General features: G+C 37.5%; 1 protein-coding gene across 1 annotated transcript in view; it reads left to right on the forward strand.

Annotated features, from left to right (window-relative positions):
* SCGN (secretagogin, EF-hand calcium binding protein) overlaps positions 1-18,700 on the forward strand; it is a 44,854-nt gene extending 26,154 nt beyond the window's left edge. The window contains exons 7-11 of the mRNA XM_012741395.2: positions 2,158-2,213; positions 7,332-7,377; positions 7,638-7,697; positions 9,201-9,269; positions 18,129-18,700. Coding sequence (XP_012596849.1) covers positions 2,158-2,213; positions 7,332-7,377; positions 7,638-7,697; positions 9,201-9,269; positions 18,129-18,257 — 360 coding nt within the window. The 3' untranslated portion in view covers positions 18,258-18,700. The remainder of the gene's footprint in view (positions 1-2,157; positions 2,214-7,331; positions 7,378-7,637; positions 7,698-9,200; positions 9,270-18,128) is intronic.
* The last annotated feature ends 544 nt before the right edge of the window (positions 18,701-19,244 follow it).

Here is a 19,244-nt window from a genome sequence, read left to right on the forward strand (position 1 = left end):
CAATTAGAACTGGTAAATACCACATTTCTAGCATAATCTATGGCACCAGATGTTTTATTTCAGAACCAAACATGAAGGAAACTAAATTCATGATGAGATACCCAGACTCTATAAAACTAAGAGCCTGGTTTTATGGAAAGAGCTCTCCTGACAGATATGCTTAGATTAAAATCTTGCTTCTTAGACAACCTCCTTTAATCTTTCTAAATGTCAGTTTCCTCTTTTGTGACATACATATAATATTGCTTACCTTATAAAGATATTGGGGTGATTAAAGAAATAACATATGTTTCTTACAAATGGTCATTAATATAGTTTTAAGATTAGGAAGCCATTATGTCCCAAATAAATATGCCAAACATTCAAAATTCACCAAAGGTTATACTTGCAAAGAAGTGTAATGTCCTAATGTCACACAAGGTCTGATTTCTAGTCTGGCACAACAGACATGTTCCAAGCTTCCCTCATTATGAAGATTGTAACTTATAGTTACAGAGGCCCTAGGAAGCAGAAGAGCAGATACAGGGGAGTCTGTGTACTTATGTGTACTGCTCATCCCCACATGTACACGCACAGGAATCTGAAAATTAAACGATTTTTTTCTGATTCTTATTTTTAAATAAACCACATAGCCAATTTTCCAATGAGTAGAAGCATAATTTATCACAGTGGTGTTTAGTGCTTTCTCAAGCCAATTTTGAGCAAAGGACCCCCCCCCCCCATTTTGAGTATGTTTGCAGGGCAATGGAGTTGTGCCCATGTCTTTTAAGGTGAGTTTCTACTGGGGGCTTAGAGCTCAAGCTAATGTAGCTTTCTATTAAGATAGAACCTCTCATACTAATGGTGTCACAGAAAATAACTCATGGCTCATGCTTTAGGAAAAGATATTGCTGCTAATATCATGCTTTTACTGGATACTGTATAGCGTTTATATTTAAGGGACATAATTGGACATGTAATATGTCCAAATGTGTAAAAATATAACCTGTGCTTTAATAGGTTCTGTAATAGACATTTTTGGTGCCAAAGTTTGAGGAGTATGGGCTTTCAAATTCATTTTAAATATTAAAAATAAACTGGATTTGGAGAGGGAGGAAGGATGTGGGACTAATGTATTTTTTAATGCAAAAATCTGTTGGATATATTTTCAGATTATCTCACTCTGTTTCCTTGTGCAGCCTCCTTACATAGATATGTTTAGAGATATTCTGCAGCATTAAAATGTTGTGAAGTCACAAAATTCATACACATTTCAACTCAGATATGCAAAGAAATGTATCTCCTCTATCTTGCCTAAATCAGTCTGGTCTTCCTGATATGTGGTTAGTGAAGAAATTTTTAATTTTTAGTCTTGTCTTGTTTAAAGTTTAGTCTTATCTAATAATGTAAATAGTTTCTTTGCACAATGCTAAGTCTCTCTATGGAAAGAAAGGTTGAGTCTCAACCTCTTTTGCCTTATATAAAAATGAGATTCTTTTATACTCTATAACGATTACTTACTCTATGATATGAGCTGTCCACACTTGGTTGTTGATATGCTGTAACATAATTTTAGAAAACTCTGACTCAAAGCAAGAATCCAGATTTCAAGCTTATAATTGTTAAGTAAATCTTATTTTATCTGTCAAATACTGTGGTAGTCTTTACTGATATCCACCAAATAATTAGTTTTCCTCCCAAGCAGATGGTAGGATTGCACTGCTTTGTCCCTTTGAAGTTAGGTGTGGCCAGGGACATGCTTTGGACAATAAAATTTTAATCAGTAAGTGATTTGCCATTCTCTCTTTCTGCCATGGCAACCAGGAATGTTGCCAGATAGTAGCTACTTTGTCACTCCATGTCCTGGAGTGTAGACAACATGGAGTAGAACTTCCAGCCAACCTTTGATTCTCATATGATATGAGTGAGAAATAAACTTGTGTTATGTTAAGCCACTGAGATTTAGGAGGTTTAGTTACTGTGACTCATCCTGACACGGAAGCTGACATGCAATTCCTTCTGTAGCACATACTAATTTCCCCCCAGACAGATGGGTTCATCAGCCAATTTTGGCAAATATATAATCAGAAGGGCAAAATAGAAAAGTGCTTTAATAACTTTCAAAATGAATTTCTTTTACAAGCATTTCTTACAACCATTTCTCCTTCTGCATTTCAGATGAAGATCTTTGATAAAAATAAAGATGGTCGGTTGGATCTTAATGACTTGGCAAGGTGAGTTACATGGAAATGATGTCATAGATTCAGAAACATCTTCCGGGGTTTGATGACATCGTATACTTCCTTTTGAAACTGTAATTCAAGTCTCATCTTGATTGAAATCAAGTGAGACATGGGGTAATTCTTCAGTCTGAGGAAATTTCCATGCAATGCAAGATATCTAGCATCCCTAGCCCTATGCACAAAATGCCAGTTGTGCTCCCTCTATCACTGTGATAACTAAAAAGCTCCCTTGCATACATCCAAACACCTCAAAGAGGTAGTACTGCTGTGTCCATGCCATAGTAGGGACTATGCTTGAATCTATTGAATAACTTCTCATCCAGTGGAGTGTTATATAGGAAGAGTGGATGAGTAGTTGTGGATTGAGGAGTTAAAGTAGCACTGAACAAAGATACAAGGCAGCAAAAATAACATATTACAGTCATCCCTTAGTATCCTCCAGAGATCTATTCCAGGCAGGAACCCTGCGGATACCAAATCCGCAGCTGCTCAAGTCCTACAGTCGGCCCTGCAGAGCCTGTGGATACTGAAGGCCGAGTGTATTTCAAAACTAACTTGATATGGAATTTAAAAATGTCGATTATGGTAGGTCTACTGAAGATGTCCGCATATTAATACCTGGAATCAGTGAATACGTTACATAGCAGGCATGAACTGAAGTTTCAGATAGAATTAAGGTTGCTAATCAACACACTTTAAAATAGGTTATTCTGGTTCGGGGCTGAAGCAATAACAAGTGGGGCTGAAGTAATAACAAGGGTCCTTTAAATATGGAAGACAGAGGCAGAGGTCAGAGAGAGATTTGAAAATATAATAATATAATAGAACTATATGGTTTGGAAAATTTTACTCCTCTGGATGTCCAGGGATTTGAAAATGCATGTTGCTAGCTTTGAAGTAGAAGAAGGGGCCACAAGCCGAAGAATGTAGGCAGTCTGTAGAAGCTGAAAAGGCAAGGGAAGCAATTCTCCCCTAAAGCCTCCAGAAAGAATACAGCCCTGGTGACATCTTGATTTTTACCCACTGAGATCTATTTCAGACTTTGACTTCTAGTACTGTAAATTAATGTCGTTTATTTAAGCCTCTATGTTTGTGGCGATTTGTTACAGTACAGCATCACTAGGAAACTGATACAACAACAAAAAGTCTTGAAACATTTACACATGGGAATTTTCTTTCTCTAATTTTAGCTCTGCAAAGAAGCCCAATTACTCCACATAAAGCTCCTCGCAAGTATATATCCCCTGACTGGCAACATGATTTAGACTGTGTGGTGCCAGCAAATAATAAGGACAGTGTTCCTTGCAGGCTCTCAGGATATTCTATCTTATAACTGACTCAAATGAATTCTTTCCACCCTGGGCATTCAGAGGAGCAAAATTTTCCAAAGCATATAGTTGTCATATATTTTTTTACTTTTCTCTTTATATATACCCATGATTATGAATATAGCATGAACCCAATGCTTTTAGTCTATTGAAGCGGACTTTATTTCATTAAAACTGAAAAGAGGTAGAAATATATTTGTTTTCTAAAACAAAAAGAAGACGATTTTTAAAACTGATATATAATTTACATATCATAAAATTTACCCTTTTAAACTGTAAAATTCAATAGATTTTAATATATTAATAAGGTTGTTCAATTATCACCACTATCTAATTCCAAAACATTTCATTATGCCAGAAAAATATCCAGTACTCATTAGCAGTCACTCCCCTCTCCCATCTCCTACAAGCCACTGGCAACCACTAATCTACTTTCTGACTCTATTGATTTGCTTATTCTGGGCATTTGTATAAATGAAATCATACAGTGTGTGCCTTTCTTGTCTGGCTATTTCCCTAAGCATTATGTTTTCAAGGCTCATCCACGTTGTAACATGATCCATACTTTATCTCTTTTTGTAGCTGAATAATATTCCACTGTATATATTTATCACATTTTGTCCACTCATCAGTCGATGTACATTTGGGTTGTTTTCACATTTTAGATATTATCAATAATGCTATTGTGAACATGTCTGCTCAAGTTTTTGTGTGAATATATGTTTTTGATTCTCTTATACCTAGGAGTGAGATTTTTGGTTTATTATAGTAATTCTATGTTTAATTTTCTGAGGAACTGCAATATTATTTTCCAAAGTGGCTGCACCATTTTACATTCCCACTAACAATGTAAGAGGGTTTTAATTTCTTCATTCTAATCAGCACTTGTTATTGTTTGCATATTTTGATTATGGTTATCCTAGTGGATGTGAAGTGGTATCTCATTGTGGTTTTGATTCGCATTTTCCTAGTGACTAATGATTTTGAGCATATTGTCATGTGTTTACTGGCCATTTGTAGATCTTTTTTAAAGAAATATCTGTTCAGATCTTTTGCCCATTTAAAAAATTTGGTTATTTGTGCTTTTATTGTTGAGTTGTAAGAGTTCTTTCTATATCCTGAGTAGTAGACCAGATAGTTTAGTCTAGTATCCAGATACATAATCAGAAAATACTTTTTCCCATACTGTGAGTTGTATTTTCATTTTCTTGATGGTGTCCTTTGAAGTGCAAAAGTTTTTGATTTTCATGAAGTCCAATTTGTTTTTTGTTGTTTTTGTTTTAGGTGTCATATCTAGAAAACCATTGCCAAAATCCAAGCTATGGAGATTTACCCGTGTTTCCTTCTAAAAATTTTATTGTTTCTGTTTTATGTTTTGGTCTATGATCCATTTCATGTTAATTTTTTATATGGTGTAAGGTGGAGGTTCAATTTTATTCTTTTACATGTGGATGTTTACTTGTCCCAACACTATTTCTTGAAAAGACTATTCTTTCCTTACTGAATGGTCTTGACAGCCTTGCAGAAAATCAATTGACCATAATGTATGTATCAGTTTATTTCTGGACTCTCAATTCTATTCCATTTATCTACTGTCTGTTTTCATAAAAGTACCAAATTGTCTTGATTCCATAGATTTGTAAGCAAGTTTTTTTTTTGTTTTTTTTGAGACAGAGTTTCACTATGTTGTCCCGGCTAGAGTGCAGTGGCATCAGCTTATCTCACAGCAACCTCAAACTCCTGGGCTCAAGCAGTCCTTCTGCCTCAGCATCTGGAGTAGCTGGGACTACAGGCATGTGCCACCATGCCTGGCTAATTTTTTTCTATTTATATTTTTAGTTGGCCAATTAATTTGTTTCTATTTTTAGTAGAGACGGGGTCTCCATCTTGCTCAGGTTGGTTTCAAACTCCTGACCCTTCAGTGATCCATCCACCTCGGCCTCCCACAGTGCTAGGATTACAGGTGTGAGCCACTGCACCTGGCCTATAAGCAAGTTTTGAAATCAAAAGTGTGAGTCTCCCATCTGTTCTTCGTTTTCTAAGATTATTCTGGCTATTTTGGGTCATTTGCATATCCACATGAATCTTAGGATCAGATTGTCAATTTCTGCAAAAAAGCCTACTTAGGTCTTGATGAAGATTGTTTTGAATCTATAGATCAATTTGGGGAATATTCTCATCTTAACAATATTCAGTCTTCCAATATATGAACATGGGATGTCTTTCCTTTTACTTAGTGCTTCTTTAATTTCTTTCAATGATGTTTTGAAGTCTTCAGTCTATGAGTTGCACCTCTTTTGTTAAATTTATTAAGCATTTTATTATTTTTTATGCTGAAGAGAATGGTATTCTTAATTCCTTTTTTAGATTGGTGATTGAATTTTTGTATTGATCTCGTATCCTCTAAACTTGCTATTTGTTTATTAGCTCTCATAGTTTTTTGTTGGAGTTCTTAGGAATTTCTATATACAAGATTGTGTCATTTATAAATAGATACAGTTTTACTTCTTTCTTTCCATTCTGCAAATCTCTGCTTTTAGGGGAGTATTTAATTTACATATATTTTATGCAATTATTGATAAGTTAGAATTTGTTTGCTACTTTGCTATTTGTTTTCTCTGTGTCTTGTGTCTTTTTTGTTCTTCAATTCCTCCATTATTACCTTCTTTATGTTAAATGGATATTTTCTAGTGTACTATTTCAATTCACTTATTTCTCTTATTGTATGTTTTTTGAGTTATTTTCTTAGTGGTTGCCTGGGGGATTATGATTAACATCTTAATTTAGAACAAATCTAATTTTGGATTAATATTGACTAATTTCAATATTGTACCAAAATGTTACTTCTATCATAAATAGTTGAAATCCCTCCCTTCTCCTTCGTGTTGTTAAAATTACATCTTTACACATTGTGTGCCCAAAACCACAGATTTTTAATTATTGTTTTACAAAATTGCCTTTTAAATCAGATAGCACAAAAAAGTTACAAACAAAAAATACTTTTATGCTGTCTTTTATATTTGCTTCTATAGTTACCTCTACTGGTGCTCTTTATTTTTTCTCTTTATTTGTGGATTCAAGTTACTGTCTAGGATCCCCTTCATTTCGGCCTGAAGGACTCCCTTTAGAATTTCTTATAGGATATGTTTGTTGTTGATGATTTTTGTTGTTGTTTATTTGTTTAGTGGTTTTTCTGAACTAATTGTATAAAGTCCGTATTCTTTGTCACATGTGTCCATTGAAGTCTCTGTTCGGTATCTCAATGGTTAGTTTGTAAGTGGACAGAGATTTTCTTAAATGCCTGGAACCAGTAACTCTCCCAGTCTTTACTAACAGGTTCTGTATATAATATGTGTTGGGGTAAGTTAAATGCCACAACCTTCATTGCTCTTACCAAGATTCAGCTATTTTTTCAGAATAAACACTCCCTAGATTATTGTAAGATTTTAACTATTTCCCAGAGTTCTGAAAAAATTATTCTGACTATTTTTACAGCTTCCTCATTGCTTTTATGGAGGAGAGAATTTTCAGATGCCTATACTCTGTCATTTTTCAACACGAGGAATTTTTAAGTCTCTCTGTGGTGTCTACTAATTCTTATGAGTCTCTCCCAATTAATTTCTTTATTTTTGTGATGTAGGAATTCCTGCATTTTAAGCACCTATTCTGTTCTGTGGGACAGTGTGGAAATTGTCTGTTCTTTCCACACACCAGAGCTATAAATTTGCTTATAACTGAGAGCTGATAGATTATCATGTGAATTTTCATTTTTTCCATTTAGGATTTTGGCTCTTCAGGAAAACTTCCTTCTCCAATTTAAAATGGATGTAAGTAGTGACATTTCTCTAGATGGGTTTATGTCATTCATCTTTCTCTCTGAATTTGAGGAGAGAAGAAAGGTAAGTATCCATTTGTCCTACCTTTTATCTAATAACTTATTTAGAAAGTGACAAAGCTCTGAGTAGAATTCAGCAATCTTGAGGGTCATTGACTCAAAGTTTATAAAAGTTGCCCAGGACCCTGAAAAAAATTGTACAACTGAAGTTTCACATTGCTGGACTGACATTAAGTTTTTGTCCATATACAGGCTTGTTCTACTGAAGAAAGGAAGAGAGACTTTGAGAAAATCTTTGCCCACTATGATGTTGTAAGTGTGTCTCGATATTGTGCTGGCCATCTTTGGGTAGGAAGATTGTTTAGCTCCTGTGTGGGGTCATCCTACCCACAGACCCCAAACTTATATGATGAATAGCAATCTCACTTTGTGTCTCTAAGCCAAAGTACCCTCTGCTTCTCTATATAGCTTCTGAGAATCAAGTAAAAATAGCCAAAGGAGTGTTTTATGGTTGAGAAGAAAAAAAAAAATCACAATATTTTTTTGCTTCTTGGATTCAAACTAAGAGAAGTTTTCTCCTTATAGTACTAAAAGTCCATTTATAATAGTATGTAAAACAAACAAAAAATCCCCCATATTTAACCCAAAGAAACAGAGGCAAAGTCACACCTATTTGTCATAAAAACTATTTTTCTTATAGGACCAATTATTTGATCCTTCTTTAGAGGGAAGACAATAAAAATTCTAAGGCACCAAGTATGGCAAAGAGATTGAATTTCCTGAGGACTTGGTAGGATAATTCAGGAAGCAAAAAAAGCAGAAAGTTGGGAAAGGTCATAGAGATGTCTCCCTAAAACTAATCGGACTCAATATCTCTGTGTCATATTCTGAGCAGAAAAGAGTCTCACCTGGGAGAGGTAGTGTAGCACACAGGTGGTTAAGCATGTGGCCTCTGTGACCAATTACTTAGGTTTGAATCCTGGCTTATTAGCCGTGCGACCTTGGGCATTTCCTCGACCTCCCTGTGCTTTGTTTCTCTTATTTGTAAAATTAGGGTGATAAGGATAATAATAATACTTATCTCATTGGGCTGTTATGAAAATTAAATTGATTCAGATTTATAAAACTTTCATGAGAGTATACAAGTGTTTGGTAAATACACTAAGGGAATGGAATTTTTAAAATGATCCGTTAAAGGTTCAAGATTGAGAAAACATGAAGAGAGTGGATGAATTGTCATAAGTGGAACTGAAGGGAAGAAACTGAAATATTTTAGTATGTATTGTATTTAATAGATGTTCAGGCCTGCATGGGTTTGTAAAATGGGTAGAAACAATAAAGATCTCTGTATAGACTAAATCATAATTCTAATATGCTCTTTCAATGTGGTCTCCCTTGATTTAAAATCTGTATTTCAATAATCACCAAGTCATTGCTAAATCATAAAACAAAATAAAAAAATTTCAACCTATCCTTCGGAGAATCAATATGATGTACAATTAACACATTTGAACTGGAGCCTAGTATCTGTGAAGCAAGTAAAGTCAGTATATGTCATGTGAATGCTATTTGCAAGAGCCAAGGAACTCAAAACTGCTGCTTCTCATTTGGCTACATGGAGCTATTTCCAATGAGTTATTTTAATTCATGTGGAACATTCACATCCTACATGAAAAACATAAATTGGAACATGCCATTTTCTAACTCAGTTTGCAGTTACACAAGAATACTGATTTGGTCTATTTGCCTAATTTATTCTTTAGCTTTTTTACTTCAGAAAATGATATTTGGGTGATTGAATCTTTTGTCTTTCAGAGTAAAACGGGAGCCCTAGAAGGCCCGGAAGTGGATGGGTTTGTCAAAGACATGATGGAGCTTGTCCAGGTGATTTCATGAAGCTGTGCAGATTATTCTCACCGTGAAATGGGGGTGCCATTGTTCATTTGTGGAAACCAGTGGGACTGGAGGTTAATGTTGGAGAAAAAATCTAGGGATGTAGTCTATTTAATAACCTTTGAACTTCTATGAAACCTAACAAACCTCCCTTGCTTTCTTTAGATTGTTTGCAGTTTAAATTACATGAAACTACCATAGAGACATCTTTTTATTATCACTTAAAGGTCATCTATTTTACCAAAGCACTGCAGTGCCAATGAATATCTTACTGTTTTATTTTTTGATTACAGAAACTACTTCTTTTCCCTGAACTCAGTTATTAGAATAACAAAAATTTTAATTTAATTTTATGTCATAAATTTCATCTTCAGGGTTCTAATATTTTTTTGCCAAGGGGCTTCTCTAACACCTAGTCTAAGATGGTTACTCACCTGTTGAGACATTACTGTTTGGTGGTGGTGGTGGGGGGGTTGATGCAATTTAGATTATATTTACATTACATAGCTGCCTTATGTAAGGTAGACAATGTTTTATAAAACAATTTCCTTTGAGATCCTGGTGAACTGTATTGACTGGCTGTGTGATCCAGTTAAGCAGATAATTTCCAATCCCTCCTTTTCCATGGGACCACGTAAATAATGAATTTAGTAGTCTTGCATTTTTTGGAAATTTTAAAAGTTTGCTCAGGATGAAATAATTGTGTCCTTGTTGGCCCAGATGGTGATGAATTAGAATAGCTATTATTGATTGTTTTTGGAGTTCCATACCTCTTGGAAAATCTGATTGAAACCATGGAGCCTTGCAACAGAAAAGGTATCCAGATATTAATTTTTGCATAAATCTGCAGGAAGTTCAAATACTGTGACTGAGCAGGCATGGGCAATATTCTTTCTGACATCTGGGTGACTGAGATGTCTTCTAAGACTCCCAAATTTTGTTGTTCCCATCCCAACTGGTCCCTTGCCTCTTCAACTTCTCCCTTCACTTGTTGCTCCTGCAACAGGAGCAACCTCTGTGGAGATTTCACCGACATTTGCGTAGCCAGAATAAGTGATGGGTATGGGTGTGGTATTATTGCCTTTTACATTGGATGCTAAAGGAAAATCTCATTCTACTCATTATGTATTTCATGCCAGAATGACTTCTGTAATTACAAACTGAGTAATTATCTATGGGATATTAAAGTTGTATGGCAGAAGAACTTGCCAAATTAGAGTTGTAATTTGCTTTTGATAGAATGAATGGGACGGCAAGCCTGTTTTGGAGAGCTGCCTGGCCACCTCTGTGCAGTAGAGCTGGGGGTCAGTAACCACCTGAGTGTAGAGCCGGGGGGCTTCAGATCCATACACACCCCCAGGCCTGCTGCTTTTCCATGGTCTGTACACGCAGCCTAGCAGTCAGTGTGGATGCCCAGCTGGAGTGAGCAATCAGTCCTTAACCAAAAGAATCTTTCTTTTTCCTTCTTTAGTCTTATCTCAAATTTGTAGGGAAACAAACTTGCAGGGGTGGAGGGGCGCTGATGTGTCTTTTGTTGCTGAAAGCATTTTCGGACATCCCATATCTTTGCCAGTCTGTGGGAGGCAGCCGGACAGGGCTGAGGGATTGAGCTCTGCTTGAATCAGTTTCCATCTGATGCACAGATTTTGCAATAGTGATTTCCAGAGGGGCTGCCATGGTGGTGGTGGCTGCTCTTACTCCTCTTTTGTGCCCTAAGTTTTGCTCTCTTCTTTTTCCTTTCCTTTTCTATAAAAAGAATTAATTAAAAACTTTTTGCAGATGAGGCAGTATAAGATGGTAGACAGTGCTTTGGACTCTAGCAGATCTGAGCTTTAATTTCAGATCAGCCATTTATTATCAGTATGTCTGTGGGCAAGTTACTTAAACTCTCTGATGCCTGTCATGAGGTCCAAACAAATGGGCACAGTAATATCTACTTACCAAGGCTGTGTGAAGACTAGGAATAGCATAGACATCTATCACAGTCCCTGGAATATAGTATGATTTACAAAAATAATGATCTTTGTTATTTTGTTAGAACAAAGCTGTTGTCATCTTTAGAATACATTTCTGAGCTTCAGAATAGTTAGCAATTGAAAGGAAATTTCACAAGAGGAATCCTCAGCTCAACACATGGCCACGCCATTATACTGGACAATCCTGTTCAAAATAATCATGTAAAAGAAGACTGTGCCAAAGACAGCTTGTTTTTAAAAAATAGGTATGACTATGTCAGATGGCAATTAACTTACATGCATAATTTAAAATTTTAGAATGCATAATTTAAAATTTTTTACTTTCTTTTCTGATTATAAAATTACCTCTGCATATTGTAGAAAAATATTAAAAATAAAGACAAGTAAAAGTCAAGAAGCTGATAAGAACTCAAGCTAAGAATTCAGGTTCTAAGCCGATCATCCTGGGTTGCAGACCAGGTTTTACCACACGCAGGCAATGTGACCTTGTACAAATCACTTAGCATCTCCAAACCTCAGTTTTAGCATCTGAAAGATGGGAATTATTATAGAACCTATCTCCATAATGTTTTCATATAGATTATGGAAGAAAGTCTTTATAAAGCATATAAGTATTATGCTACATGACTAATATTATCTGTAATACTAGATTATTATTGAGAATTCAATAAATATTAGTTGTTATGACTATATCACAAATAAACTGGAAACTGATATAGCTCTCACAACTTCAGTTACTATGATCTTTGCTATTTCTGTATGATTTTTCTAAGAGAAAGCCCAGATACCTATATCCAGTGTAATTTTGCTGGATTTGCTCTTAAAAATCATCACTTTTGAATATGGATAATCTTAAGAATTTTCAATGATTCTGCCTTTCAGTTGTCACTGAGTTTGACAATAGTTTCCAAAGGTCCATAGGAGAAGATGGAAGTAAAATCCAAACCAACAACATAGTAGACATTTTGTTTCCAGAGACAATTAAAACAAAGGACAAGTTCTAGACCAACCAAAAAGATTAGTGGAGAGCAGAGGCCAGCCTGGCTCTTTAATGAACTCTTATCACCTCCATGGGAAATCAGAAGATCCCCACCCCTTTTGTCCTTGCCTCTCTATTTCAGTGGAGCTGCTGAGGCGGCAAAAAGGCACCTCCCAGTGTAAGCAGCAGCCAATTTGAGACAGAGCTAGTTTCTAAGGACTGAGTCAGACTGTGATCAGTAATACAAAAGTAATTTATCAGGGTTCTCCAGATGATTTGTTGAGCTAAAAAGTATGTACACAATAGTTGATTCTCCTCTGATGCCAGATAATTGAAGGTGCATACCTTTATTGTGTTTTTCCTAGTCTTATTTTTGATCTTTCTTAGTCTTTTAGGTTTCTTTAAAAATATTCACCATATAATTTGACAGATGTAGCCAAGAGAATGACCATTAGTTGAATCTGACATTTCTTGGCTTTATAAAGAGTCTTCTCCTGTGACTTTTTTCTTTATTTATATTTTATAAGAAAGCTTCATTGACAAGTAAACAAATCAATATCTGAAATTTATATTAAAAGCAACTATCAGAGAATGATCATCGGATCAGCAAGGAGTTGACCCACTTTCTAAGTTTACAGCCTGGGTCAAGGTCTTTGATGTTCGCAGTAATAATGCTGAAGTAAGCTTATTTTATTGTCTTTTAATTCTTGAACAACCATACATGATGCATATGTTGACTCTGTATTAACAAGATTATTTGATTACCAAAAAACCCCAATTCTCAAGCTCTGAAAAATGGTATCCAAGTCCTCTGTCAGTCTGAAGAGACAGGAAGTCCCTGAAGCAACAGACACAATTTCTTATTTTTAACCAACTTATTGATATATGATTGATGTAAAAAAGCTGTACTTTTATATATAATTTGATGTGTTCGGGAATACGGATACACTTATGAAACCATCATCACCTATAATGCCATAAACTTATCCATCATCTGCAAAAGTTTCTCCAGCCCTGCCCCTCCCTTTTTTTTGTTTGTTTTCCCTTTTATGGTAAGAGCACTTAACATACCATATACCCTCACAGCAAAATTTTAAGTATATGATACAATATTGTTAATCATATACACAATAATTTTTTTTATTTCTTCATATTATGGGAGTACAAATATTGGTAGGGTTACATATCTTGCCCCTGCCCCCCATCCTCCACCTCGCTATGCCAGAGCTTCTAGCGTGTCAGCCTCCAGACAGTGTGCACTGAACCCACCCGTGTGAGTACATACCCTTCCCCTCCTCCCCCCTTCCACCTGCCCACTTCCCGATTACAGATTTTTTTTCAGACATTTTGGTTACAATGTATGTCTTTATCTCTCCCTAAAAAGGGATAGAGGTAATCCCTTCTCCCCCTACAATGCTCGCCACTTTCTTAATACGTGGGTCTCCCCCCTCCAATCCCTGTTGAACACTACCATTTTTTGAGCACCGTAGTTTTAGTCAATCAGTACCAATTTGATGGCGAATAGGTGTATAGCCCCTTTCCCAAATCCTGTGTTGTCTCGCTTTGTATTACAGGTTTAAGCTTAATCCAGGATAGCATAAATGGCGCTAGCTCATTGTCATTTCTTAGGATTGAGTAATATTCCATTGATATGCACAATAATTTCAGCAAAAGATTTTTTAAGAGCCTGCAACTCACTTAGCACAGTACAAAAATCAACACAAGAATATACAGCTTAAACTAGAAAGTGCAAAGGCAAGAAATCCAAGATTTCCCAAGAAGAGGTAGAAATGTGAACAATAATATTGGAAGCCAAACAAATGGGCTGCCAGAGATGACCCTGATGTCTGCCTGGGGGTGAGGAGGGTTCCTGCCCCCAGGCCTTTCCTAAAGTTCCTTCTTTTCCCTGCTAGACACTGAATCTCCTTTTCTTTGCTATTGACAGGAAGATGGTTGACAAGAGGGGACGTTACCTAATCTAAAGGAGTAAATCTAAAATGTGCTTCTCCAAAGAACTAGCCCTTAGCACAATTTTTATTATTACTTTTTAAATTGTAGAAATAATAAATACATCATAGAGAAATTTGAAAAGAGAGAAAAAATACAGAAACATAACCTCTACACTCGAAGACTCACTATGAACTGGTTTCTCTCCTATGTATGTTTTATATATATAGTTGAGATTATACCAAATAGTAGTATTTATAATATGATATTATATATGATATATATAGTATACTATATAGAATCTATTATATTAATAGAATAATAGTAATGGTCATTCAGCAACCATATACTATTTCATCTTTAGTTAGATCATAACTTACCTAAACATTCCCCTATTGTGAATAATTTAGATTGTTTTCCATGTCTGTGATTCAAAATAACACTATAATGAATATCCTTGTGCATAAATCTTCCTCTGTCCCTGGCCTTTTCCTGGGAATAGAATTACTAAGTCAAGTGGTTTGTACACTTTACAATTTCTGGCACCCATTGTCAAATTTTAGCCAACTTTTGATGAATGAGCAGACATGCTTTCTCATTTCCTTCTGTGAAGTCCTTTCCTCCAACCCTGATTTTCTTCTCCTCCCTACCCAGAAAGCCAATGATGGTGACTTCATTTTGAATCAGATTTATCTATCAAAGAAGGTTCTGGTATAGACATCATATATTTTCTCACTATGATGTTAGTGACTTAATGTGCTGCTATCCCTTGGCTGATAAGCAACCTTTCAAAGAGAGGATGAGTGGCAAGAAGAAGGCAATGTAATCCAAAAAAGTGAATATCTAGCGAAAGAATGTTGGGCATTGTGGGAACTGGTGATGGGAAGACAGTTGGCAAACCCAAGAAGTTCTTCCTGAGCTTCTCAAATGACAGCACAACCACCTGGTATGACACTCTCTAGGAGACTTCCTTCATATCCGAGGAGTCACATCCATTTGCCTGGTGAAATATCCTAAAGGAAAACCAACATAATCCCTTATTTTCATTTTAAATAGCAGTGGCAGGTGATAATGGGAAGAAACAGGGGACAGGACTGGCCTGGATGTGGGATTTATTATCATTATTTCTTGGTGACAAGCAGAGCTTTATTGGTAGGGGCCTGGATTGACATCTTAAGCAGTAATGCCTTGGCCTCTGCCTGGCAACTCAATGTTTTCAGACACCTGTGTGGCCAGTAAATAGCAAAGTGGAGACAGAGAAAATCGTAACTTTGCACAGTTAGAGAATGAGGTTCTGGAGAATTAAATATTCTTTTTTTTTTTTTTCTGGTAGAAAATCATCATGAGTGGATTACAATAAAATGCACTTACCACCATCAAAACTATAATGCAGTCCTTCTAATAGAACATGGTGCAGGGCCTCTAGGACAGAGATTTGGGGAGTGCTGGTTAATAGAGGGCTTGGAGCTTGCTTTCATTGTTTCAAGATAATTGGAATGTACAGGAAAGAGAGGGCATGTGACAAAAACATGAAGACTGCATTTGAGGACAGTCACTCACCAATTCCACAGATGTAATTGAGCACCTACTATGGGCAAGCAATGGACAGAGAGGGCCAGGCCCCAGAGGTCCCCCCTATTGCCAGGATTAAAGGAGGCAGATAAGCAGTTTTCAATCGATTTTTACCTCAAGTCCACTTTCACACTTTCCCATGCAATGAATGAGAAAAAAGTAACATTTTTAGATAAAAGATCATGACACAGTGTAGTGATGCACACTGGGGCCTCCCTGTGAGTTTGTAGCCTGGTGCCAATATGTGCCAGCTGTGTGACAGTGGGTAGGTTAATTAGCCTCTCTGTGCTTTAGTTTACTCCTCTGTAAATTAACATTGAAAATAGATACAACCCCTTACGGTTGTTCTGAAGATTAGAGGTAATATGTATAGAGCCCTTAAATCAGAAACCTACCTGAACTTAAATTGGTGACTTGTTATTAAAACTGTTATTAAGACTGAGACCCTAATGATTTCAGGTGACACATGCTCCTGACTCATACTGAGTTGCCCAGCATTAAAAATATACTTAAAGGTTTAAAGAAACTTCCCTTACATACATCCACATTTATACCCTCCCACGCCCCGACATACACACACATTCACACATCAAAAATATTTCCCACTTGCTTGAAGGAAATAATTACTATGGCAGGAAACAAAGCTTATTATTCTTCAATTCACAAAAAAACTTAGAATAGTTTGAATGAGGTAAGTACATTGGCAAATGAATTCGTGCTAATGTGTAAGTGACTACCACTTGAGTCTTTTCTAAGAGTAGGATTTGCCAAAAGGATCCCAGGGCAAGGTGCCACTTATTGGAGAAAAGTTACAGCAACAAGTCATTGGAGATGCTGAAAAGCAACATCCCCACTTTGCAACTGTACAACAAATGAGCTAACATGGGGCCTCGGAGTGCAGCATACCTTTTTCAGGATCTCTGAGCCATATTTCCTTGGGCTGCACCTATACTTACCTGGTATTGCCAAGGAACTATCCTTGTGAGTCCCAACCAAGGGAACCTATTGCCAATGTGTTACATCTCCGCCTCACAGTCCCATCATTCAGGGCACCCTCGACATAGAAATGAATTTGGCCAAGTTTATCTTCTGGCCCCAGATCCTCTGACCTCCTGCTATCTCCCTGAATCCTACACCACTCTGGTGTTTATTCCCAGTTTCTGTTGCTCTCTTCCATCCTTCTCCCTGTTTAAAACTTGCTATCAGGGATAGATTTGGTATCATTGACCCTGTTGGACAGTGCAAATTATTGTGTCTTAATGTACCTCTCTAGTTAAGGAATGAAAAGTTTTGTTCCCTACTGAAGATCTTTTAAATATTTCTTTGGAAGTGAGGAAAGCTTGGGGCAGGTTTGGGTGGTGGGAAACTCTGCTCAGTGTCCCAGAAATCAAACCCTGCAGGTAGTTGTCTTCTCCGTTCACTCATAAAATTATTGCAGTAATCAAGGAGCTTGGACATCTTATTAGTTGGGTTTCTCTTTCTCTCTGCACTTTGACTTTAAAGTTTAGATTCATCACAATTCACATGGCTTCATTAGGCCAGCCTTTCCTCCGTGGCAATGGTGTGAAATAGTGGAATAAGAACTCAGCTGGAGTCAGAGGCTTGGGATCAAAAATGCTACCACAACTTTTAGTTTGGCAAGATATTTAAGCTCTCTCTGACCCTCTGTTTCCTCATCTGTAATAGAGGTGTAATTATTTACCTCCTAGGCTTATTGTGAAAATTAAATGAAATAACCTATGGAGAATCAAGTAGTTTAAGCATTGCTCACTTTGCAGGCTTTTGAGCTTAAGGTCAAAAACTTTTCCTAGCTAGGATGCATCACATTTCTAGCTAACATTTCTTCTTAGCCCCTATAAAATATCCTTTGGAATAAATTTTATATCCCTAGCTCAACAACATAATGTTCTAGTTAGATTTCCATTCAGTATAACCTTTTTAAAAATGAGAGTCACAAAAAACTCCCGCAGGGAGATAATAAAATGTGTCTTCTCTCATCAGTGTTGCGAGATGGAATTTATGATCATGATTCTCTACTTTGAAGCAAAATATCTTTATTATGGTTGCTAATAAGGTAGGCTTTCTATAAGAACTGCAGGGAAGTGATGTGGAAATAGACTTTTTTCTTTTTCTTTTTTTTTTTCTTTTGCCAGAAGGGACATGCTGAGAAATGAAGCTAATGCAGAAAACTTACACTTGGCAGCATTTGGCAGGCTGAGGAGACAGGCTCATTTCCTCACTCCCCCGTGGCCTGGCTCCTCTGAAGCGCTCTCAGAAGGCAGGACACCCCCTGAGCTTAGGGAGCTTCAGGGAGGGTGGTAAAGGGTGAGACTGGCACTTGCTTGCCTAATGACATGTAACTTTTGTCACCCTCAGCCCAGCATCAGTGGGGTGGACCTTGACAAGTTCCGGGAAATCCTCTTGCGTCACTGCGACGTGAACAAGGATGGAAAAATTCAGAAGTCTGAGCTGGCTTTGTGTCTGGGGCTGAAAATCAGCCCATAACCCCCAGACTGCTTTGCCCTTTGCTCCTACCATGTTTCTGTGCTCTTGCTGCTAGGAGTGTGTCTGCCCATTGCTGCTGGGAACACTGCGGGCAAACTTTCTCCCAATTGATGTGGTGTGCTTGGGCAAGGGGAGGGAAGCCAGGGCCTCCCTGCCACCAGCATGTGCACCCCTGCCTCGCTGAAGGCCCCCCCTGCAGTGTCTGTGTTGTTTTTCCCCTGACCCTGGGCTTTCCTGTCCCCACAAGATCCAGCTACCCTGTTAGATCTGCTCTGCCTTCCCTTCCCAGTCACTGGGGACCGTGGCAGCTGAGTCCATCCATCTCGTGCCCTCATTTGCTTTCTGCTAAGTCTGAATGGTGTGTGGTATTCATGGCAATTCTCTACCTTCTACAAGTAGATTTTTTTGTGTGGAAATAAAAGTGCAATTGGAAACAAAGCAAACTGGCAATTGCTTTTGTCTTGTGACCTTCGAAATGTTCTACCTGATGGTTTGACAGACAAACCACTTACCTAAGGGGGGAGGATGCGGCCTGGAGAAGGAATGAAGGGCAATATCCTAGAGGAACCCACACCACCAATCCTTCCAGGGTTCTCAGATGCCCTCACTGGGGCTGACTTCCTGTTGAGCTAGTATGAAAGTAGGGGTTGCTATTAATCACTCTTTACTGGATGGAGAAGACCAGACCACGCCTCCTGGACTAGGGTTTGTTCTTAATGCTTGGTGAACTCACATGGTCAGGCAGGTAGAAATAGAGAAGAAATTAGGACACAATGGTTGCCAGGTAACCCAAGCGTCTGCCCCTCCACTCCAGCCCTTCCTTTTCCAACTGCATCCTCTAGGGAATCCAGGATCACTGTGGCCTTCTCCTAGGCCCCTAAGTGTCTCTCATGGCACCTCTGTGTGCTCCTGGCTCCACCATGGGACCTGCTCACTTCACTCCCAGAACTCTGACACCGTCCCTGGGAGAGGGGCTTCTTTCTCCTT

Source organism: Microcebus murinus, chromosome 15 (assembly GCF_040939455.1).
Source record: "Microcebus murinus isolate Inina chromosome 15, M.murinus_Inina_mat1.0, whole genome shotgun sequence".
In the NCBI taxonomy this organism is placed as follows: Eukaryota; Metazoa; Chordata; class Mammalia; order Primates; family Cheirogaleidae; genus Microcebus; species Microcebus murinus.